Source organism: Pinus tabuliformis, chromosome X (genome assembly GCF_031772625.1).
Source record: "Pinus tabuliformis cultivar Carrire ecotype Pingquan chromosome X, CPIR1, whole genome shotgun sequence".
Classification (NCBI taxonomy): Eukaryota; Viridiplantae; Streptophyta; class Pinopsida; order Pinales; family Pinaceae; genus Pinus; species Pinus tabuliformis.
The window spans coordinates 1,133,199,201-1,133,223,871 of NC_142308.1; the positions used below are offsets into that span (position 1 = coordinate 1,133,199,201).

The 24,671-nt window shown below is 40.7% G+C and overlaps 1 protein-coding gene across 1 annotated transcript in view; it reads left to right on the forward strand.

Annotated features, from left to right (window-relative positions):
- CYP71 (cyclophilin71) overlaps positions 1 to 24,671 on the forward strand; it is a 405,299-nt gene that overhangs the window by 169,761 nt on the left and 210,867 nt on the right. Inside the window, exon 6 of the mRNA XM_089447133.1 lies at positions 24,252 to 24,327. Within this exon, the coding sequence (XP_089303259.1) occupies positions 24,252 to 24,327 (76 nt within the window). The remainder of the gene's footprint in view (positions 1 to 24,251; positions 24,328 to 24,671) is intronic.

Here is a 24,671-nt window from a genome sequence, read left to right on the forward strand (position 1 = left end):
TGGACGAGGCTGCTCAATTGGCTCGTCCGGAATATTGGGAGAGTTCGCATCAGACTCCATCGTGGTAGTGGCAAGAACAATCAATCATTCAGTCGGGAGTGTAATACTAAAAAAATATTCGACCCTCAACCCACGTTTCCACTGCGGGTCGAGCAAAGGACAGACCTTATGGAATATCGTAGACCAATTTGACAAGGCGTGAGTAGAGTATTAGGGTCTCAACAGTTGCATCGAATATGAATATATTACCATACTGTGCGTAGATATTCATTTTAGCATACTGTGCGCAGATAGCATATGGACAGCATGTGGTTACCATTATGCGCAGAAAACATATGGACAACGTGTAGTTACCATGCTATGCGTAGATATTACCTGTACAGGTGCTGCGTGGATGTCTCCAATGTTTACGAGATTATGACTGCGGCTTCCTATATTACAGCTACTCTTGACTGTGTTTAGAATATCGGCAGCTAGGGCACCCAACGTATTCTTTTAGTGTCTTCTCCTTCTCCAAAAACCCAAGACGTGGAGAGGAGGAGTTCACATGAAGAATGTCGTGTTCTAATGACTCCAAATCCTCTCTTATTTATGCTAAAAACGAGGATGATGAATAGACATGTCGGTTGGGCTTCTAGAGCCTACATAAGAGCTGGTCGGCTTGATAATAATTACATAAACAAAATAAATTCATATCTCCATAAATACTTATCAGAATCGAATGATCTTTGGATCAATCCTACACCTCTTGACGAGAGGGATCCAATAAAAATATCAGCTGCCATAAATAAGCCGACCCACATGGAGTTTGGCCCTAGTTGCCAATTTAACATATACTTTTCTCGTTGACAAATCAACGACCGAGATTAAGTCCCTAATCAATGGCTAAGATTAGATCTGGCTTGATCCATGACTTTTGGACCATTCTAACATAGTTTTATATTAATTCACATTAATATTTTATTTTCCCTAAGTTTAGACTTAGGGACTCCATTAAAAATATTAATTATTTTAATATCTCTCAAACTGTTTAGAATCTGCCCAAAACCTTTTTGGCTATTGGAGATCTCATGTGCCTTAGACTCTCCACCAATTTTCGTGGCTAGAGCACATTCGATGCTACCCCAAATCAACAACCTTGACTATCAATCTGCTCACTAGTTGTGCCTTAGTCCATCAAGGGCACAACACATCGAGACTCCTGTCGAGTTGTTCACAACTCCATTTGTGAAGAACTCTCAATCTGCCCACTGCTGCTCCTCAGCTACTCAGGGACTTCAACCCACTATGGTCTTCCTGCACTGCTCTAATGAAGACCAACATAGGGCACGAAGGGCTGCCACCTATCACTGCAAGATGTCCATATCCCACAATGAACACGGGCTAGGAGGACTGCCCATCATCTACTATAGAAGTCCTTCTCCGCACACAAGTCTACGACTGGTTTGTCAACCCTTGACCTCAACAACATCCACTCTAACAACCATCTAGGTCCATGAACATGGTGCACACGGCTCCAACTTGGGCACTATCACGCTGTCCTCCAACAAACCATAAATGCCCAATCACGTTCACACTTGGTCCACTCTCATGCTGCCCTCCAACATACCACGAGTGACCAATACTGCTGTAGCATCTGCTCCTACTTAGGGCATCCCATCATCTAGTAGACCCTTACACATGGCTGCTAACAAACTCCTCAAATTTATCTCTCCAAGGATACTTCATCAAACCATCATCCAAGAGGCCATCTGCAACTCCTGTTGCTGCTGCTCTCTTGCCTAGGGATTTGTGCTTCCTACTGTAGCATCTGCCCACTAAGAAACCCTTTCTTCTAGTTGCCACAATCATCCAACCAGTGTCAGACAATGGGGGACCTAAGGGGGATCTCTAAACTTTAAAGGGAAAATGCTAGGCCGAGGGCAACAAATGGAGACTTAGCCCACTGTCACCTTAGCTAAGGCTCCCTTCTATTTACGGACTTTCACCGATGGGAGGAGACCCGATATGTATGGAGTCAACAATGAAGGATAAGTCAATGGATATGAGTGACCCAAATAAACCCTTCCCTAGAAGAGTTTGAAGGATGGGGCTTGCTTGCTTTCTAAGCAAGGTACTTATGTTTTCTAGGGAAAGGAAGAGAATATTTGAGGGTCAGGTTTATGGGATAAGACTTGTGAAAGAGTTCCCCAATCCCTACAATCCTTGCTAGAATTGGTATCCTAGATGGTTCTTGACGAATGATCTTTCGAAGGATCGAGACCACACGGGGCCAAGTGGACCGAGTCTAGAGTATGAGGAAAGTATGTAGCAACCAATGATATTTTTACCCTAGACAAGGAGGGGGAAAGGATCAAGGGGTTAGCTAGTCTCGTTGCCAGATCAGCCAGAATTTTCCGGGTGAAGTGAGGTAAGACTCACTTAGATTTTCCGCCATTGTATTTCTCTGTCACTGGATTGCCCAAAAGGCATCCAACATTTGTATTCATACCTATTGCTTAATAATAGAAAACCCTGAGAGCTGCTGCACCAGTTTTCCCGTATTGGGTTTTTCCGGGACTATTTTGTCCAAAAATAAGTATCCTATGTATCTTGTTCTTTGCTCAGTTTCCTTGTTTCATGAAATCAAATATTTAAAGTAGTATAGGTTGCAGAAGTAATCTTCTTCAGTATTCAGAAGAATGACTTGATGAATGTAATTAAAATCAAGTAGGTGAAGTAGATTCAAATTTGCTGTATTAGGGATTCCTTGAGGATTAAGAATTTTCACATGGTATCAGAGCATTGATTTTGAAATAGGAAGAGCAGATCGAGCGCTGAGCAGAGAGGCCAATAGCTGCATTTGGCAGCAATTTGAATCCCCTTGAAGGGATTGCGCAGTCCTTATCGGGAAGCAGAGATTTCGAGGAAATCTCTCTTTGAGAGAGTCGACAGAGAGGTACGATTTCCAACTCATGAGTTTGCTGAGGCAGAGGGAGTGATGCAAAGCCTCAACGCAGTGCTTGAAGGAAAAGAGTGGCGACACATAGAAGGGGAATTTTCTCCTCAGAGAACTTTTCGCCAGAAAGTTCGAATTTCTCACTTGCTGAGCAGTGACTACAGGAATCAGTTGGACAATTGGATGAGGTGACATTGCATGGGCTTAGAGATCAGGGCAGGTTGGAAGGAGCTTCCAACTATGTCATATGGAAGACCAGAATCTTAGCTGTTTTGGAGGAGTACGATCTCGAAGCCTACGTTAAATGTGTTGTAGCTCTTCCTGTTGACAATGATCAAAGGAAGAAGTACAAGGCCGAGCAGGCGAAGGCATAGAGGCTCATTCTCGATGGAGTTCGAGATCATGTGGTCTCACACTTGCAGGGCAAGGATACAACCTGAGAGATGTGGGAAGCCTTGTCTTCACTGTATGAAGGCTCTTCCGAACAACAAAAGATGTACCTAGAACCAAAGTTGCAGCAGACATTGATGCATAAGGGAGAAGGAGTTAACTCCTATCTTCAACGTCTTCAGGACACTAGAGACCTGTTTGCTGCAGTGGGGTCTACTCCTCAGTTTATCGCGATGGTAAGGACGACCCTGAATGGAGTCTTAGATGAATGACAAGTCTTTGTCCAAAGTATATTGGGCAGGGAAAGACTACCTTCATGGGATGAGATGTGGGTAACTTTTCAACAGGAGGAATTAAGGAGGGACCTAGTTAAGGTCAACCTCAATGGCAATAGTGGGAGTGGCACGAAGACCAAGGAGGGGGAGAACACAACTCTAGCATCGAAGGGATAACAGAAGCAAAAGCGAAAGAAGGGCATTTCGTAGGTGAAATGTTTCAGATGTGGCGAGATGGGCCACTTTGCATCCCAGTGTCCTTTGAAGCAAAAGGATAAGGATGAGAAACATGATCCTAAGGCTGCTTCAGCAAAGATTGACGAAGAGGAGTTTGCCATGAACGCCCACGCATCTCCAGGAGGGAAATGGGGCGATATAGAACTGTAGTTGGGAGGACTACATGTGGGCAGGATGCTTGAGGAGTCCACCTCTTGGATCAATTCCTTACTATGGGAGCCCGAGATTCAGCAGTAGCAGGATGGACTTAGTGTCAGATGATGCAATGGATTGTTTGGAGAGACAAATGCAGTAGCCAGAGACCAAAGACTGATCAACGCAGAGCAAGGTTGGCAGCAATGCAGATGGCATAATGTAGAAGTCAACAACAATGTAGAAGATTCAGAGGGTCAGGGACTAGAGCAATTAGATTCCAACATTCATGGTATTATGCTGAACACAGTTAAGTTCAATTAAATTTGGATGTTTTTTAGTTGCTTCTCTCAGTAATTGAGTTGCAGTACAAATGCAATGTTAGCAATGGCAGTGCTAGCAACATAGTAGATGCAACATTTGAGAGGGAGCTGTAGTAAAAATGCAACAACGGAAGTGGCAGTGTCATGGGCAACAAGACAGTAGCAACAACACAGTGTTGGTGGCAACAGTGCGGAAAGGAGGTGCTTTAGAAGCAGAGCAACATGCAGTTGGAAATTGTTGCTAAAGCACTTTCCTCGCTAAGAGGGAGTGTTAGTTTTTGGTAGCATCAGATGTGCTCTAGACTTGAGAATTGGTGGAGAGGCTAAGGCATATGAGTTCTAAATAGTAAAGAACCCAGAAATCGTTTGGTGAAATTCCACCGAGATTGTATTTTATTAAAATAATTAATATTTTTAATGGGGTTCTTAAGTCTAAACTTAAAAAAATCAAAATATTAATGGGTATTAATCAAACTATGGGTGAGAATGGTTTAGAAGGTGGATCAAGTCATGTTTTAATATTTAGCCGTTGATTAGAGACTTAATCTCGGTTGTTGAAGTCTCAATAGGAAAAATAGAAGGTGGCTTGGGGTTCATTTAGAAACACACAGAGAGATTGAGGAAATCAATTTTCTAAGGTGAGAAGTTCTCATGAGGAAAATCGATTGGGGAGATCTTGCAACAGAGGGGCAGAGATAGTTCGGGAATACTGACAGAGAGGCAGAGAGAAGCTTGCGGAGGCAGCGCAGCGACCAGGAGGACTGACGCTGGGCCAATCTGGGCCCACGTTGTCTTGATGCAGAGTCAGAAGGGCTAGCGCAAAGGAGAAAGATGCCTTCCACACAGAAAGCCGAAACTGCTGGAACAATCGGGAAAGCTAATGCAGTGGGCAGAAGTGACAGCGTAGGGCTGACCTAGAGCCTGAAAGGCTGACGTAGGGGCTACGCAGGGCCAACGTAGAAGTAGCCGGGGTTATCCAGTCTTGCTGTCGGATCAGCTGGAATATGCCGGGTGAAGTGAGGTAAAACTCACTCAGATTTTCTGCCATTGTATTTCTCTGTCACTTGATTGTCGGGAGGGCATCCAACATTTGTATTCAGAATTACTACTCAATAATAGAAAACCCTCAGAGCTGCTGCATCGATTTTCTCGCATTGGGTTTTTTTGGGGACTATTTTGTCCAAAAATAACTGTGTCCTATGTATCTTGTTCTTTGCTCATTTTCCCTGTTTCATGAAATCAAATATTTAAAGTAGTGTAGGCTGCAGAAGTAATCTGCTTCAGTATTCAGAATAATAACTTGATGAATGTAATTGAAATCAAGTAGGTGAAGTAGATTCAGATTTGTTGTAGTAGGGGTTGCTCGAGGATAAGGATTTTTCACACAGAGTTTCAAGGAGGCATGAAGTGGAAGAAGCATCTTCTCAAGTAAGTATATTTATGTTTGAATCCGTCAAAATGCCATTTTGCAAGGAAAGCAACAAATTGGTTGGGGTTTCAAACTATCTTGCATGGAAGAAGAGGACAAATCTAAATTGCATCGAAAATGAGGTTATGGATCATGTGAAAGGATCTATCACCAAACTAACGAAAGAACATGCTCAAGCACTTGCAAAGTTTATGAAAGGGAAAGGGAGAGCTCAAAGGATTCTCATAGAATTCATCAGGGATCCCCTCGTTCCATATGTATCTAAACTCGACACCTCAAAAGAAATATATGACAAATTGGTAGAGTTGTTTTCTGTAAGCACTGCAGGAGAAGTTATCTCTCTAAGGAAAGAACTCTACAAGCTAAGGATATTGAAAGAAGAAGGAATAACCTCATACTTTATGAGGATATCTGAGATAAGGGATCAACTTCAAGATCTGGGAGAAGTAATGTTTGACAAGGAGATGACCACTGTAGTACTAAATGCACTACCAAAGGAATGGGGTAACTTTACTTCAAGTATTTATGGGACGAAAGAAGCTACTCCATTCCAGGATCTATGGTAACTATGCAAGATTGAAGAAACCAGGCTGAAGGCTAAAATTGATGTGGGATCAAGTGAGCAAAATCACGCATATGCTTCTATGGCAAGGAGAAGAGGAAAGTTTGGGAAATTTGGTCCTTAGAAAAGAAGAAGAACTCGGCTAAGGTTCAATGCTATGGATGTCAAGAATACGGGCATTACAAAAGAGATTTTCCAAGCTCAAGAAGGACAATAACAAGAGAGGTAGAGAAGAAGCCCATATCACTGAAGAAGTGGAGGAAGATGAAAAGAAGAAGTCCAAGAAAGAGGAAGTAAGAGATCTCTACTATGATTGAGATAGTCTTCCTCACCTAGTTCTTTTCAAGTTCCTATTTTTCAAGTTTTTTTGTTGTAAGATATGGCTATCATGATTCACTAAGGAAAATGATAGGATGCATCATGGCATCATAGAAGCATTAAAAGCAAGAGCTCGTAACATCATCACAAAGAAGCATGAAAGATGGCTAAAATGGAGGTCTATGAAAGGATATAGCTCTTGGTAACCTCATTAGAAGCATAAGTGGCACTTATGGGAAAAGGAAGAAAAAATCATCTAGCACAAAGCTCATCATACATCAGTCAAAAGGAAACATCTGCTGGATGAGGATACTCAAGATCCTCTATTGGAATCTTCATTGGAAGGTTCACCAATCAAAAGGAAGCAAGTGTTTCATCAAGAATTCCAACTTGTGGGAATTCATGGGATGATGGTATGATGACAAAATAGGTAAAGCAGATTAAGGGATTGAAGTTCTTTCAATCAAGAAAGCCGTTGAAGGAAGTCTGGATGACGCAAAGGAAAATGAGGTATGTATGCTTGTATTCGATATCATAGAGTCATGTCATATGGTTGTAGGCATAAATGCTCTATCTCGAGAGTGTTGTCGTACATAATGTCTAGGCACCGCGACAACGACTAAGTTTGGGGGTTGTCACACTGATCCCCACTCCGTTTGAGTTGTCTCCCAATAACAGACTAAGGGGGGTAGACCCTATGGAAATGGAATGAGGAAAGATCGGTTGAGAACCAAACAATCTGGGAGACACAACTAAGCAACCAATACTTGTTTAGATTACACAAGATTTTAAAGGATTCAATTTAATTTGAGGAAAATGATACCAGTGCGTTGTGGAGTCAACTATCTTGCGAGGAAATAAAGTCCAAGTAAAGGATGGGAAATTGCTGCTGAATGATTCGATTGTCTTATATGCAGATGAAAAACTTAAAGCTATGTGAAATGTAGGGACTTGGTTAATTTTAGTTAAATGAGGGCCTAAAATATGAATTATTCTGAGTTATGATGTGAGTGCTGTTTAACTTAAGGCTCAGAAAAATGATGATCGTAATGTGAAAACAAGTACTTATACCAGCAGTGTAAAATGTAAAATCTGCACAAGTAATTACTGAAATGTACAACAGGACTGAAATGTAAAATGCTGGAAATAAAACACTTTAAATTCAGAAATCCATTTGTATGAGGTATTCAATCAAAGATCATTAGATGCATAAGTAAAACTAGATTAGTCCTACTTGCATGAGCATGTAAAAACAAATGTATTTCAGAAATTAAACTAAGTGTTTAAACTTAGATTACATCAATGAAATATCAGTCTAGTAATTTGCTCTTAAATCAAATGTTAATGCCAACAATATATTCTAAATCAGCAGTCCTATAACCATGCAAAATTCAGATTTCTTCTATATGTAAGTTTATAACAACAAAAACTTCATTTGAAAAACTAATAACTAACGATTCAGAATTTTTTTGAGTTTTACTATTTTTGATCTAGTGATGTATTTGATAAAAAAATTTCAGAAATAAACTACTGAAGTAGGGAGGCCGAGAAGGAGGCTTGAGATGGCTATGCCAATTTCTGGTTTGTTTTGGGGCTAATCTCTTCCACACGTGCGAGATCACAATGCTGTCTACTATAGAAGAAGACCGAGGTATTACGGTCATACTAAGAGGGCAGTTTTTGGGAGAAGACAAGGAAAATCTCAAGCTGTATTGCCAAGGAAGAAGTCTCCTTCTAGAGCGAAGAAGATCAAGGGTCAAAGTTGGTCAAATCACATGTGCTAGGGTTTCTGAAATAATAGAGCCAAGAGGTGCAGTGCTGAACCAAGAACTGAAATCAAAAGGATAGCCGAGGAAGAAGAAACAACCAATAGTTTGACTATCATTGACTCAAGGAAGAGGAGGAAGCTGTGTCTTGGTCTTGGAGTAGCAAATAGGTCAAGGATCTTGGTCTTGGTATTCGTCAATTGAAGTCTCTATAAGAGGAAGAATTTCTTTGGGTTTTCCTCTCAAGTGGGAGAGGTTTTGGTCCTGGCTGATCACCTACATTTTGTGTCTCTTTTCTCTTTATTGTTTATGCATTGGTAGCTGTTTGGTGAAGAAGAGCACTATAATAATCTAAGTAAAAAGAAGATCCTAATCTAAAGAAGTAAAAAGCATTCACAAGCAATTATCTTAAGAAGAGAAATCACCTAATCTTGATGCCCTAGATTTCTCAACACTCCCCCCTCTAACACATGAGTCCTTCTACTTTTGTTAGAAATACATGACTCATCAAATAACCAAGCCCAAGGTCCATACAAAGCCTTCTTTAAAAGTGTCTCCTTAAGGTCCTCTCCCTCTTCCTCGGAGAATCTTCTTGCCACAAATTTTGCTCCGTTCTTCCAATACTTCCATCTGTTGCTAGAGCCTTGGCAACCTTCACAATGTACCTGCCATCCTCACTAGGAGGCCATGGAAAAATGATTACAACCCAGCAAAAGAAACAAAGACAAGAGGCTAACTCACAGTAAAACAATAAAAAAAATAATCAAGGAAGAGGTACTTATCTTTTGAGGATTGAGGGGAATTTGTGAGCTCCTTCTTGAGCCTTGCCATCTTGCAGAAATCATCCATCTGCAAACTTATCATCCATGACTTCATCATTAGTCAGTTTCGTTCCTTCCTTGCATGAGTTATGGTTACTTCTTCTAGTGGAAACATTGATTTAGTTTCAACTCTACGGTTTTATTTACAAACCTAGGGATTTCATGTCCAAGACTTAAAGCCTTTTGCAACAAACTTTGTCGTATACAATTTTCTTTGCATATGCAAATGTCCAAAACCATAGAGTTTCCATGCCTCTGCATGATGAAATCCATCATGCTATCAAACAATGTAGGATGATCCATCTTTATAACATTCTCCATCTATCAACAAAGGACAAATATAAATACAAATCTCCAATGAGGGTATGGCATTCCATTGTCCTCTATAGCATCAATAAGCAAACAATCTTCAAATGGTCTAGACTTCACGAAGGAGGCAATGGAAAATTCTGTCTACACAATTTGCTTGCAGAGATGATTACTATTGGTCCTTTAAAACTAAGTATCTTGGCCCTTTTTAAAACAATTGTAACAACAACATCAATTTTTCCTTCACAATGACAATCTTTAGTTCTGAGAATGACTAGGTTTTTACAAAAGGACTTCTGTCTTCAAACTAGATGAGGAACCTGGCCTCTTCTTGAATGTAAACATATGAATGCCCTTTCAATGAAAACAAGATGGCATGTCAATATCCATAGCTCCCTTTTGATGAAATTGATCATATCTCAACAGTTAGGATCAAGCAATGGTACCTTAGTATCCAGCACACTCATGATCACAAATACAAAGCTTCTTCTGTATAAGAGCCTTTATTCAATCATACAAGATATTTTCACAAGGTATGTGGCATTAGAAGCTTAGATCTTAGCAATGTCAAAACAACACTTCTTCTTTTGAGCACATATCTTGTAGTATAGTGTAACCAAAAGAAATATCCCTACATAGGTCTGAACAAAACTTCAATCCAATGCAAAATGTTCTCGGTACAGGTGTATGGAACACACACTTGGTTCATCCCCCCTTTTCAGGTCTTATCATGCCTTTGAACCATAATTCAAAAACTATTACATCATACTAGCGGGTGTATAGGAGACCTCACAACATCTTTCTAAAGTGCACGAGTAGCAGGATAACATTATGCAATCATACTTATACAAGACATACCTTTCAGGTCTTCCATAGAGAGCAATCTTTAAGACTTACTTTACAAAAGAATTGTTAACAACTTTTGACTATAGATGGTTGATCTCAGTCCTTCCAGACAAGGTAACTCAGCCTCCTCTTTTCTGCAAACAAATGAATGCCCTTTTTAATTACCATAACACTGAACTTGGTCGCAGAACGATCTGCTTCAAGGTCTGTTGCAAAACTGATATTATAGGCAGCTACTTATCTTTGCTCCAGTGTTGAAAATATCGGTATCGGCAAAATATCGGCGAGGGTCCAGAAGATATCTTATCGGCAATATCGGCGAAAATATCGGCAAGCATAAAAAATGCATAATATATTCATTTTTTTCAGATTTCTAAACATATAAAGCAATAACAAAATGAACTAAACACATTGGCACATAAATATGAAGAAGGCACTGATATATATGATGTCAAATAGAAATGATATATCAAACTTCAAAGGCGATACCAAATCCTGCTTATCCTTGATAATTGTCCAATCAAAGACTCAAACAAAATAACATCACATATCCTGTTGATCTCTGATAGTGATAATTGTCCAATCAAGGACTCAAACAAAATAAGTTCACATATATAAAACTTTAAAAGTATTTCATCATCATGTGTTATAAACTTATATGTAGCAAAAGTTGCAAAACAAATAAAACTAGCAGCTATCTATCTGAGACCATTGGCCTCTCCCTAGCAGCTTTCTTTCTGTCTTGTTCAACAATTGCTTCACGAGTTTTTTGTGTAACCTCTGCACTAGAAACCATAAAAGGCATTACATTTGCATCATATGCAGAGAGTCTAGCGAGATGGTATTTCAATCATGTAACCCCTCCTGACATCTTGGTCCCACACAAGTTGCATGATATATATCACTGATTTGCCCCACCAACAACCTCCCCATACTACCAAAATGGGTCCAAGGCTTTTGGCATATTTGACATTTGTAGTGAACTAATTCAAACCTAGGGCACAAAAAAAATAAAAAATTGGCATTAAACCCTCCAACACAAAATGAAAAAATAATAAGTAATAACCACCTCATTCAGAAAAAATTACTACATTATTTGCATTTTGCAATGTGAATGAAAAATGGCAATAAGAGGGTGCATGAGAAAGTTGAAAAAAAAATGAAGCTTGCTGTCCAAATATGGAGAAAACCCTTGCATTGGTTCATGGGCATGAAAATCATAGCAAATGGAAAAAAACAAAGAAACAAAATGTTGGTAGGCGAAGAAGCAAGCAAGCATAACCCTAAATCTATGAAAAAATCATTAACATAAGGGTTTTTAAGAACATACTTGTTAATGGAAGCAATGAAGTTTGTCTCACTATTCTTCAATCTTTGATCCACAAAAAAATCTTAGTTGGTGGTGATAATCGTTGTTTGATCCTCAAACCTTCCTTGACAACCACCACAAAACTCTTCTCCTTCCTTCTCCAACAATCAGAAACAAAAATGAAGAAAAAAAACAAAGTTTTCCTTTTTCTAGCCGCGACAAAACACGCCCTGCGATATTTTCTATCATTGCGTGATATTTTGCCGATATATCGCCGATATCTCGGAAATATCGCGATATTTTCGGGAGCCGAAAATTTCGCGATATTTTCTTGGTGATATTTCGGCTCGCCGAAAATATCACGATATTTACGCTATTTGGCGATATTTTGCCGATATTATCTACACTACTTTGCTCTATAGTGATGAATTTTGTAGCTATGGTCTGTCTTCATAATTAATGTTTTAGCCCTTCAATTATGTGGAAGACATGTTCTTCATGTCGGCTTCAAAAGAGGGAAATTGAATTTTGAAATTTAAATTTATTTTGGCTCCAAAATGTAAATTCAACCCTCCAAGAAGTACAGGTCAACTTGTCCCTATAGACACACCACTTGGGTTCATCCAATCACTATATATATGCCCATTCGACCTCATCAATTGGCAAACAATTTTGGATCACTTATTCTTCTGTTCATCCATAGTAAGACGAATTCTATGCCGCTAATTTAGAGCTCTTCTTATCTTCTATACACGTGGGAGGTTTTCTAAAGGCATCATGTCGAATTTATGGGCAGATTGATTCTTTGAAGCAGAAGGCCGAATCCTTGAGAAAGCAAACCTTATTCTCTAAGGCTGAAGGCTGAATAGTTTGGGCAGAAGATTGACTTGTTTGGAGGGTAGTTTGACCAGATGTGATCAGGGCTATGTTACTAGTGAGTTTGAATTTATTTTTGATTTGAGTTAGATGTATCTCTGTTGAACTGAATAATTTCTCTAAGGAAAAGGTTGTTGGGTTTTTCCCCCATGTGGGTTTTCCTAGGGTAAAATTCTTGTGTCTCTTGTTTGGCTGCCCCTTTATGATCCTACTGTCATAAATGTTACTATTGAGATCTTCTGTGTAATTGCTTTGTTATAAATGTGAATGCAAGAAAGATTAATGTAAGAAATCACAAGAAGTGATTATCAGATTAGAAGATCCTTGAAAAATCAACATATAGATCGATCTTTAGCATATTGTACAGTGATCTCATTCTTCATTTTGTCTTGATGGAGTCTTGTTAATTTATATTTCTATAGTCCTTGTAGCCAGAACAAGTCTTCAAGGAGAACTAAGCATGTGATGCCTGAAACACTTAAAACTAAAGCATCAATCCAACTCTTTCAAACTATAGTAGACCTCAGGCACAAAAGTCAACTTGGTTGGTTTTACTAACTGAGGTATTTCTATTTGAGATACTTCTAATCTTCTGAGGTCTCTCGGCACTTGTGAAAGGCCTTGAGGCCTTCTCGCATTATTGTAACAGGCCCTGAGCACAAACTTCAAAAAATGTTCTTAAACTTTTAAGGTCTTTCAATCCTTTCGTTCGAACGTGTGGTCTAATATTTGTTGATTTGTGGTAGCATCGGATGTGCTCTAGCCACAAAAATTGGTGGAGAGGCTAAAGCGCATGAGATCTCCAATACCCAGAAATGGTTTGGGCAGATTCTAAACAGTTTGGGAGATATTAAAATAAATAATATTTTTAATGGAGTCCCTAAGTCTAAACTTAGGGAAAATAAAATATTAATGTGAATTAATATAAAATTGTGTTAGAAGGGTCCAAAAGTCATGGATCAAGCCAAAGTTAATCTTATCCATTGATTAGGGACTTAATCTCGGCCGTTGAATTGTCAATGAGAAAAGTATAAGAGGAGGCTTGAGGGTCACTTGGAAAACACATCGAGTTGATCAAGAATTCAATTTTCTGGGGCAGGGCTTGTTGAGGAAATCGAAGGAGTGATCAGAGTTGCAGCTGAGGGACAGTGAATACAGAAGTAGAGAGGCAGAGAGGGCACTGGGTGCATCAACGCAGAAGTCGGGAGAGAGGGATGCAGAGCCAGCTAGAGGCCACACAGAGCCAGTTAGGACCCACACAGAGGCATCCAGCAGCTGCGCAGTGCCAGAGAGAGCCAACGTGGGTGACGTAGAGGCTCTAGAGGCTGACGCAGGGCTAGTTGGGCTGACGCTGGGCCAAAGAGGTTGATGCAGTCCCTAGAGGCTAATGCTGGGAGATTTCGTGGGGCAGATTGGAGCTGAAAGCTGTGGGATTGTTCATCCGGGGTTTTTAGTTGGAATATCTGTCTCCGACTGAGAGGTACTACTACCAAGAACATTCTTTGTTGGGTGAGCCGATTTGGCACCCAGATTGTATTCTGAAACTGCTTAATAATAAAACCCTTAGATAGATGCACCGATTTTCCCGCATTGGGTTTTTCAGGGGACATTAGTCCAAAAATAACGGTGTCACTTGGGTGCCTTTTTTTCCTTCAGTTGATGATCTATATGTGTTGAGCATGTACTTGTATTTATTTTCAGTATTTACATGGTAAATAACTTGTTAATCAAACATAACAAGTAGGCAAAAATAAATTAGAAAGTACATGAAGGATTTCTAATTGTTAGACTTAGAAATTCCAACAATATTTAAGGCTTCTTACTGTCTCAGTTCAGTTATAATATTGGCCTGAGGTCTTTAGGCCTCCTTCTAGGGCTTCGACCCTCTTTCTTCAAACATAGAAGAACACTGACCAAGACATGGTTCTTATTTACTCTAGTCAATCATAATGGAATTTAGATGGGAGCCCCCTGAACAAAATTTGTTCCAAACTTCAACACAAGTAGAGATTGGCTCTTACAGGGCAGAATTATTATGTAGACAAAGATACAACCTAGGCATATTTTCCTTCAATAGTGTGTCTTCCTTAAGCAAGTGGCTTGACCTTCTGCCAGTCAGTTTTGATGGCTGTTCTTGATACCATAGTTTTGATACGATGTTGATTTTTCAGGACTTTCTAGATTGATAATTACTTCCAATGATTTATCTGTTATTTAATTCTTCATGTGTCACACTCATCATTAAGTAATTATACATTGAAAATCTAAATAGTAAACGATAATGATAGTAGAATCAAGAAGAGTCAGCCAACCACGAGAAGCAAAAGTTACCTTGGGAAAACCCCAAACAAGGGGAAAACCCAACACCCTTTTCTTAGGGAATTTGTCCATTTCAATAAGAGATACAATCTGGTTTCCGAGTCAAAAGAAAGGTCAAACTAATCATTGACCAGACACAAGTCAAGCCTAGTCAAACAAAGACAAATTCGGCGTCCTGAAATTTCGACCTCCTGAAATCTTGAAATTTTGTTCTGCTTCATATTAGTGTGCCTCAGATTCATCCTCTTGTACTGCCTCAAATGAGCCCGAAATTCTACCTTAGAAGATATCTTATATGATCTGAAATTTGTGCCAAGAAGAAGAGAATGAATGGCATATTTATAGTCTACTTAGGAGGCAGAATGGGTGTCTTTTCATGTTAGGCCGACTTGAACGTTTGGAGGATCCAAACTTACATTTTTGGAGGAAAAATTCACAATTAAAAATATTCAAATTTTGTTTCATTTGGAGCTGACTTGAGACACAATTCATATTTGTCATTTCGTTTTATTTTGAAGGGCTAAGGCCAATTATGATGATCGACCATAGCTACAAAAATCTAACATGTATGTAGTATGAGCTACAAACACTAACAAGCTCTATGTCATGAGACCTTAAGGTCCCTCCCTCCTCGAATCTGATATCCCTATTGACGATGACATTCCTCTATCATAGAACGTAGACACTCTAGGCCTTTGAGACGTCACTGTAGCCCACAAAAATGCACTTCTTTGCTGAGGGTTCTAGCTTAGTCCTCTCCTTTGTAGGAATGTGGACATAAATTGGACTGTTGAAGATGCGCATATGACTCACCTCTAGTCTCTCTCCTTTAAACATCTCCTCATGAGTCTTGTCCTCCAATACCCTATGAGGACTGCTCTTCTGCAAGTAAACAACTATATTGTAGGTTTTCACCCACAAAAACAGAGGCAAGTCTTGATCATAGATCTTCCTTCACTGCTCCCACTATGTTCCTGTTCTTCCTTCCTTCATGCAATCCCATTTTGCGGAGGGTTGTAAGGCACTATGAGTTCCTTCTTGATCTCTGCCTCCTTGCAGAAATCTTGAAATTCATTGGAGGTTTACTTGCCTCCATTATCAGATCTCAGTACCTTAATATTCTTCCTAGTCTAGTTCTCCCCAAGAGTTTTGAACCCTTGAAGCCGACTGAGGACCTCACGCTTGGTCCTCAAGAAGTAGATTGAAGTCTTCTTGGAATAGTTATCTATGAATGTCGCAAAGTAGCTAGACCCTGTGATTGATTCCACTGACATAGGACCACATATATCTAAATGCACCAAGTCCAACACTCCCTTGGACCTGATCTCGCTGTGAGGAAACACTGTCTTTTCATCCTTGCCAAGCGCACACTTTGCATACTCCCTCGTACTCCAACTTGATCTTTGGAAAATTTGTAACCATCCTCCGTAAGGAAGAGCCCTGTAGTGTAGGTGTTTCATCCTCCTGTGCTAAAGCTCACTCTGGCTGTCATTGTCATGTATAAGGGGGTTTATTGGTTGACCTCTCAACATGTATAGGTTGTTCTCCCTATTCCCTATGACTTGCCTCACACTAGGATCAACCCCTTTCAGCCTATAATAGCTACTTCTCTTGTGAAGTTGACCTCTAGTCCTCTGTTCTCCATGGCTGAAATTGAAGGGAGATTCTTCCCCAACCCTTGTACGAACATCACTTCCTTTACCTCCATGATACTCCCCGAGTCCATCTGAAATTGTATGCTTCCAATTCCCTCTACTGCATACCTGGTGTTGTCACCAAGCTCCACATGTAGATTTCTAGGATCCTTGGCCATATTTGTAAAGATATTTTGAAATCCCGTCATGTGACAAGATGCTCCATTGTCCACAAACCACTCCCCTCTCATAATGGTGCCGGAAAGGCATGACACCAAGGCAAAGTTCTTCTTGAACTTCTCTTCCAATTCATCCATCAATGCTGTGGCTGTCGTAGATGTATTCTCTTTGCTCTTCTTCCTCTTTTGGACATTGTCCAACACAATGCCCGAGCTCAGCGCAAGCAAAGCACTTGGCTTTGCTCATGTCTTTTTCCTTCTTTCCTTGTGAAGATCCTCCTCCACCCTAGCTCCGCCTAGCCTTCCCCTTGCCCTTCTTAGTCTTCCTAGCAAGAGCAAGCTCCTCCTACATTGTCCACCAGGTATTGAACTCTCCCAGATTTCTTTCTGGATGAAGTCATCCCACAACCGGTTCCAATTAGGAAGCTACTGTCTAGCAAGGATTCCCTCCACAAAGGTGGTTCGTTTCCTAGCGCAACCCTTCAAAGCTACCTTCACTAGCTCTGAATCACTCACAACTTCTCCCATAGCTGATAGCTGACCATGAGCCTAATGGATCTGGGTGAGATATGAGGTAATGGTCTCTGATCTATTCATACGGATGTTGTTTAGCTTCTCTCTCAACACCATTTTCCTATTCTCATTTGTACTCTAATATACACTGGTAAAGGCCGTCCACATAATGGATGCTGTAGTCTTCCTTGTTATGTGAGGGATCACATGATCCTTCACTCCATTGAAGATGATACTCCTTTTACATATTTTAACTCATTCTCAGCTGTTAGGGCAACATTTGAAGGAATTGGAACCTCATGATCTGCAAACTCCCACAAACCATTAGTCTTCAAGACAATGGTTATGTATTTCTTCCATGGAAACAAGTTACTGGCCCCTTCCAATCTGTTTTCATACGTCAAGCTCACTGATGCCATGCCACCAGATCGACCTTGGCCACAAAACCCTTAAAAATAAAATAAAATTTATGCTGTTGAAACCCTTACGTCACTGGTCTCTCCCACAGAGTTTCTATCGCTTTGATACCATGTTAATATTTTAATACCAGATCAGATCTATTTTATTGAGCAATTTACAAAAAACCCACAAAAATATTTTACCCAATTGAAATTTCTGAAACTGATGTAAAGTAAATACTCTGGTATTTTAACTGCTGAAAATTAATTTGCAGCGGATATAACAAGATAAATCAGACATAAAACAATAGACAAATGACCCAGAAAATCCTCCTTCACTTTTATATAAATCAGGAAAATTAGGGTCAGAGCCGCAGAGAATTTTACATAGAAATTTATCAGCTGTAGCAAAATCTGTAGCTCAGCGTGCTGTAGGACATTGATCAGCCTACTGTAAGAAAAAATCAGCCTCTGAAATGCCTCAGAAATTTGGCCTTGTTAGCCCTGCTGTATGGCCTTGTTCCAGCACTGTATGACACTGTTTTCTGCCCCTTAACTTGGCCTCCTCAAGCCTCTATGTCTTCTGCACACGTGGGCTCAGCTGGCTGCTAAATGGGCCTGTCTTCAACAAATAACTTGACTTTGTTTCTGGCTGTACTCGGTCCTCTCCCTCTGTCTCCACTTGGCTCCTTTCGACCTCCACTCAGCAAAATTCCTGTGTCTCTTCATTCAAGTCGTGACGCTCTTGAGAAACTCCCTCTCCCAATCACTCAACCCCAAAATGTATCACTCACCCTTTTACTCCAAAGGGTTCAATACCATTGGTCTATATGATGGGTCATCAGAATGCCATGGGTCTATGTCATCTTCTCCCTAGGCTCTATAATTTTCCAAGGCCAAATCCCTAAGTGGCTTAAAAATTAATTATTGATCTTTAGATAAAACATTAGCCTGTCTGACTAGACCATCCATTCATTCATTATTAATAAAATATATATCTTTGCTGATAATTGTTCAGTTTATGTCTTCCATGTTGAAATTTCTAAATGTGACTCATTAGAAATCCCTACTACATTATCTGGTTTATTTCACCTACTTGTTTATTCCATTAAGAAGTTATTTATACATATAAACACTGAAAATAAACACAAATGCAGCCTTAACTCATACAGATCAACAACTGAAATACTAGACAAACACACAAGGGACATCGTTATTTTTAGACAATCGTCCCTGGAAAAACCCAATGCGAGAAAACCGGTGCAACAGTTCTGAGGGTTTTATTATTATGCAAAATTCTTGATTACAACTATGGTGCCAAATTGACTCACCCAACAGAGATTTTTACACGGTAGTAATACCTCTTCTTGGAGACAGATATTTAGCAAGTCTGCCCTACGAAAATCCTTCCAGCGCTTCTCCAAGGCTCTGTGTCAACCCTGCCAGTCTCAGCGTAGCTCTAGAACCCTCTGCGTCAGCCTTCTGCCTCTCTCCAGCAGCTCTCTAGCCTTCTGCGTCACCCACGTAGGCCCCTTAGCCTCTGCACAGTCTCTAGCTACCTCTGCGTGGCTCCTACTGATTTTGCGTAGCCTCCTCAATCACTGCGTTGTCCCTTTGGCACTATCTCTGCCTCTCTGCTATGTACTCACTGCCCCTCACTGCAACAAATCACTTGTTCAAATTTTCTCAGCGAACCCCGCTCTAGAAAATCGAACTCACTGATCAATCTTGGTGTATCTCCAACTGACTCTCAAGCCTCCTCTTATACTTTTCCTGTTGAGTCTTCAATGACCGAGATTAAGTCTCTAATCAACAACTAAGATTATATTTTGCTTGATCCATGTCATTTAGAACATTCTCACCCAGTTTTATATTAATACCCATTAATATTTTAATTTTCCTAAGTTTAGACTTAGGAACTCCATTAGAAATATTAATTATTTTAATATCTCTCTAACCAGGTGGAATTTCCCCAAATCATTTTTGGGTTTTGGAGATCTTATGTGCTTTAGCCTCTCCACCAATTTTCATGGCTAGAGCACATCCGATGCTACCACAAATCAACACTCCCTCTTAGCGAGGAATGTGCTCTGGTAATGCTCTACCACTGAACATCAAACTGATCCTTTAACACCGGTACCTATGCTGATGCTGGGCCTGCTACCCTACATTCACTGCACTGCTACCTCCTGTACTACTACCCATGGCTCTGCCACTGCCATTGCTACATTCGTACTTTAGCTCCCTCTCAACATGCAGCATCATGCTGCCCATAGCACTACCACTGCTAACTACTGCACTGCAACTCAGTTACCCAGAAGTAAGTAACTGATCTACCCAAATATTGACATCCTTGTCAGTCTGGAAGCCTCCTGATGCTGAAGCTACCTCTGCTCCCTTTGCGTTGCTGCAAACACCTCTGTGCCTCTCGCACTGCTGCAAACACTTCTGTGTCTCTCACACTGTTGCAACTCCCACTGCATTGCTACAAAACTCTGCACTCTAGCACTGCCTTGTTGCTCCATCACGTCTTGCTTCTATCGACATCCATCATCCTGCTACTGTCATTTGGGGCTCCCGCAGTTGGATATGATCCAAGAGTTTGGGCACCTCAAGGTTCCCGCCCCTACATCTTCTGTAGTCCTCTTGACTAAAGCTCGATGTCACCCCACCTTTTCTCTAGAAGTGCATGAGCACTCATGGCACAATCGTCATCTGTCTCGAATTCTTTCTCTGCCTTAGTCGGAGTTGCCTTGAAGTCAGAAGCCTCTCCCTTATTCTTCTTCCTGGGACACTAGGTTGCATAATGACCCAGCTCCCAACAATGGAAGCACTTCACCTTGGAGATATCCATCTTCTTCCTCTTCCCCTACTGTCCTGCAGATGCCAGAGCGCATCCTCCTCCTCCTCTTTCTTTATTCAACCTCCTTTGTTGCTACTTCCCGCCTTGGTCAACTGTTTGATCACTTCTTGGCGAAGAGCTGCCCACATCTCTTCCCATCTTGGAAGAATAGCTCTGCTCAAAATGCCTTGGACAAATGTCTCCCACTCCTCGGAGACTGCATTTAGGGCGGTCCTCACCATGAACTCTTGATCTGGTGTGGCCCCTAGGGAAGTAAGTTGGTCCCGAATCTCCTACAATTTGAGGAGGTATAGATCTATCTGCTCCCCCTTCTGCATCTAATACAACTGCAGCGGATTCTCCAATAGTATCTTCCGCTGCACGGAAGTGCCCTGAAACAATGTCGTCAAAGTATCCTACATTTACTTTGCCGTGTTCTTTTCTACAATATGTGGTACGACATGATCCTTGACCCCATCAAGGATTATGCACTTTGCCTTCACCATTGCATCCTCATACTTCTCATTATCGGGTGGGTCTACTGGAATAGCCACGGTTCTCAAGGCGAAGCCCTTGATGCGATGTTTATCCAGAACAGACACGATCCTGGCCTTCTAGATCACAAAGTTGGAAGCCCCGTCCAACCTGTCTTGATCCCTTAGTCCGTTCATTGCCATCTCCGCTCCTCTTTTGGACTCCCTTTGAGATTCGACTGCCCTCCTGGACATCTCCCTCTAAGTCACGATTTCCCTGCTAGAAATCTTCTTGCTATCTGTCGATCCGCTCCTCTCCAATCCTCTTTGCAACTGCAACTCGGATCTGGATTTCTTGGCTAGAAATCCATCAAGGTAGTGACTCCCTCTAGCTTGGTTCTGTCTTGTTAGGTACTGTTCTGCTCCGACATAAACAACACCCCACCAACTCTACAATCTTCCCACAACTCCTTAGGCCTTGACAATTGAAGAAACTGAGCCTTCCATCTCTTCACAATCCTGGCAAAGGCTGAATCACTCCTCTGGGGAACTGCGTCAAGCCTACTTGGCTGAGTAGGATGACGTGGCTCTTCATGCCTCTCTCTGCCTCTGCGTTGGCCCTCTCTCTGGCTCGAAATGATGATGCAGGCCCTCTACGTCACTCGTTCTCTGCTGCCTTCTGCTTAGGAGAAACTCTGTCTCTCGGGACAATTGCTACTACTGCAAATTTCTGATATTGCTGGTGCCTTCAGTCTTCCTTTGATTTGCAATCCTTTGATACCATGTTGAAATTTCTAAATGTGACCCATTAGAAATCCCTACTGCATTATCTGGTTTATTTCACCTACTTGTTTATTCCATTAACAAGTTATTTATACATATAAATACTAAAAATAAACACAAATGCAGCCTTAACTCATATACAGATCAACAACTGAAATACTAGACAAACACACAAAGAACATCGTTATTTTTGGACAAACATCCCTGGGAAAACCCAATGCGGGAAAATCGGTGCAACAATGCTGAGGGTTTTATTATTATGCAAATTTCTTGAGTACAACTAGGGTGCCAAATTGGCTCACCCAACAGAGATTTTTACATGGTAGTAATACCTCTTCTCGGAGACAGATATTCAACAAGTTTGCCCCATGAAAATCCTTCCGGCGCTTCTCCAAGGCTTTGCATCAGCCCTGCTAGTCTCAGCGTAGCTCTAGAACCCTTTGCGTCAGTGTTCTACCTCTCTCCATCAACTCTCTGGCCTTTTGCATCATCCACGCAGGCCCCTCAACCTTTGCACGGTCTCTAGCTGCCTCTGCATGGCTCCTACTGCCTCTGCGTAGCCTCCTCAATCACTGCGTTGTCCCTCTGGCACTATCTCTGCCTGTCCGCTATGTACTCATTGCCTCTCGCTGCAACAGATCACTTGTTCGAATTTTCTCAGCAAACCCCGCTCCAGAAAATCGAACTAACTGATCAATCTTGGTGTATCTCCAACTGACCCTCAAGCCTTCTCTTATACTTTTCCTGTTGAGTCTTCAACGACCGAGATTATCTCTAATCAACGGTTAAGATTATATTAGGCTTGATCCATGTCATTTACAACATTCTCACCCAGTTTTATATTAATACCCATTAATATTTTAATTTTCCTAAGTTTAGGCTTAGGAACTCCATTAAAAATATTAATTATTTTAATATCTCTCTAACCGGGTGGAATTTCTCCAAACAATTTCTGGGTCTTGGAGATCTCATGGCTAGAGCACATCCAATGCTACTACAAATCACCATTCCATTTGGTATCAGACCCTGTTCGGTTCTCCGGCAATACGCTGCACAGACCATATCACTCCGCTGTCCATCCATCTGATTCCCTGCTGACTCAATCCACTCAGTCCAGCCGCATCCCAAACCTCACATCCCATTCTTCCGTCCATCTCCATTTCGTCTGTTCCAACCCACACTGCTGTCAATCCGTCGCTGTGCACTTGCTAGTACCAGACTCCGCTGTGCCCCACATCATCTCCTGGCCATCGTGTTTCCCGACCGATGTCTTCCCCCTTCCCTATCTACATTTCCGTGTTCTTTCATTCTGTGGCCGTGGACCACTGACTGTTGCTTGTCGGTTGTCCGACTAGACCATCCATTGATTCATTATTAATAAAATATATATCTTTGCTGATAATTGCTGAGTTTATCTCTTCTAGAACACCATCTCAGCGCTGCTCCAAATTTTAAAACATGAGATTTCTCATAAAAATAATTCTCCCTTCCCCGCAGATCTGTGGATCTCCCTCCGATGCTGCATCAAAACATATTCAAGGTACAGATTGATCTACAACTACCTCAGAATTCTGTCTGGGTGGCTTTTTACTTTTTTTCTTGTTTAAAGCTGTTTAGAATTCTAAGGCTTTGAGAAGCACTTTGGATCAAAAGACTGGATCTATTATCAAAGGGACTAGCATTCCTTGCCGACCAAATCCCCCAAGAGATTAACAGTGTCAGAGCTTTGTACCTTTTTACTGCCATGTTACAACACTAAGTTCTCAAACATTGTTCAACAGAATAACCCTTCCATGTGTCCTAAAGTCCAGTGATTCCCTCTGGTTCTCAGTATGATGCATGAGCATGATTATGGACATTTTACTAAATGTGGGAGATATTACAGCTAAATATCTCATAAATAACCAAGTGAATAAATAACCAATGTATGCACTGGAGGGCGCATTTAAATATCCAAATTGATATGAACTTGAGGGCACATCTTTTGCCCATCTTATAATTATCAACGTTTCAATGTACCTTTGACATATTTATAGTATGTATGTGTAAGAGATCAACTTGATTAATTGTATTATTACATTGAATTTTACATATTGTCCTCATTTCAAGAAGAGAATCACATTTTTTGAACCATGAGTGCCATCGATATTCGCAGCAGGAACCATGCACTTGGAGAACAAGGTTTCATGTCATATCTCAGTGACTTGTTTTTCATGTTTGACTCTAGAATATCTACCATGCTTTATTGAAGTGACATCCATACCTTATGTCCCTTTCAAAAACACCTATGACATTGATCTTATTTTATTGTTAATGACATATCAACTTAACTGAATGTAGTCATTTATATGGAGCTACTGATTTCCTTTTGGACATGCTTTGTTAAAATAATCTGTGTGAGAATTTTTCAATGATCTGAAAGATATCATGATACTGTACTAACCATGGTACAAAACCTGGGTGCTCTTGCCAAATCTTTTGGTTTCCCTGTAATGAGCATGTCAATAAACTGGAAAATCCTACTGATTGGAACTGAATCATATACTGATTGTTTCCTATTCTGATATGGTTGCTGACAGAGTAGAATTCAAGTTCAAGACAGAGACAAGCCTTTATGACTTGGCAAAGTCCAAGACAACCATTTCTGCACTAGAGGTTTGTCAAATCTGGAGTACTTTGTGCTTGCTACGTTGCTGTCTGTGTATTTTGTCTTTCTCTCTTCTTGTATTTAGGTTTGTTTGGAACAAGGTTCCTGAATTTTACATGATTTAGCTGGAATCTTGTGCGAGCATTCTGGAAAATTAACTTCGGAGGTAAACGTATATGCAGGTGCTTAAATTGGCATAGAACTTGAATGTATGACTGCGTGCTGAGCAAATTATGTATATAAAAAGTACAACTTCCAATTCAGTTAGGACCAGAAATGATAAAATAACAAGATATGCTACCTCTAGATAAACATTCAATGTGTATTGGATTTCCAATAAATGCCCTAAATT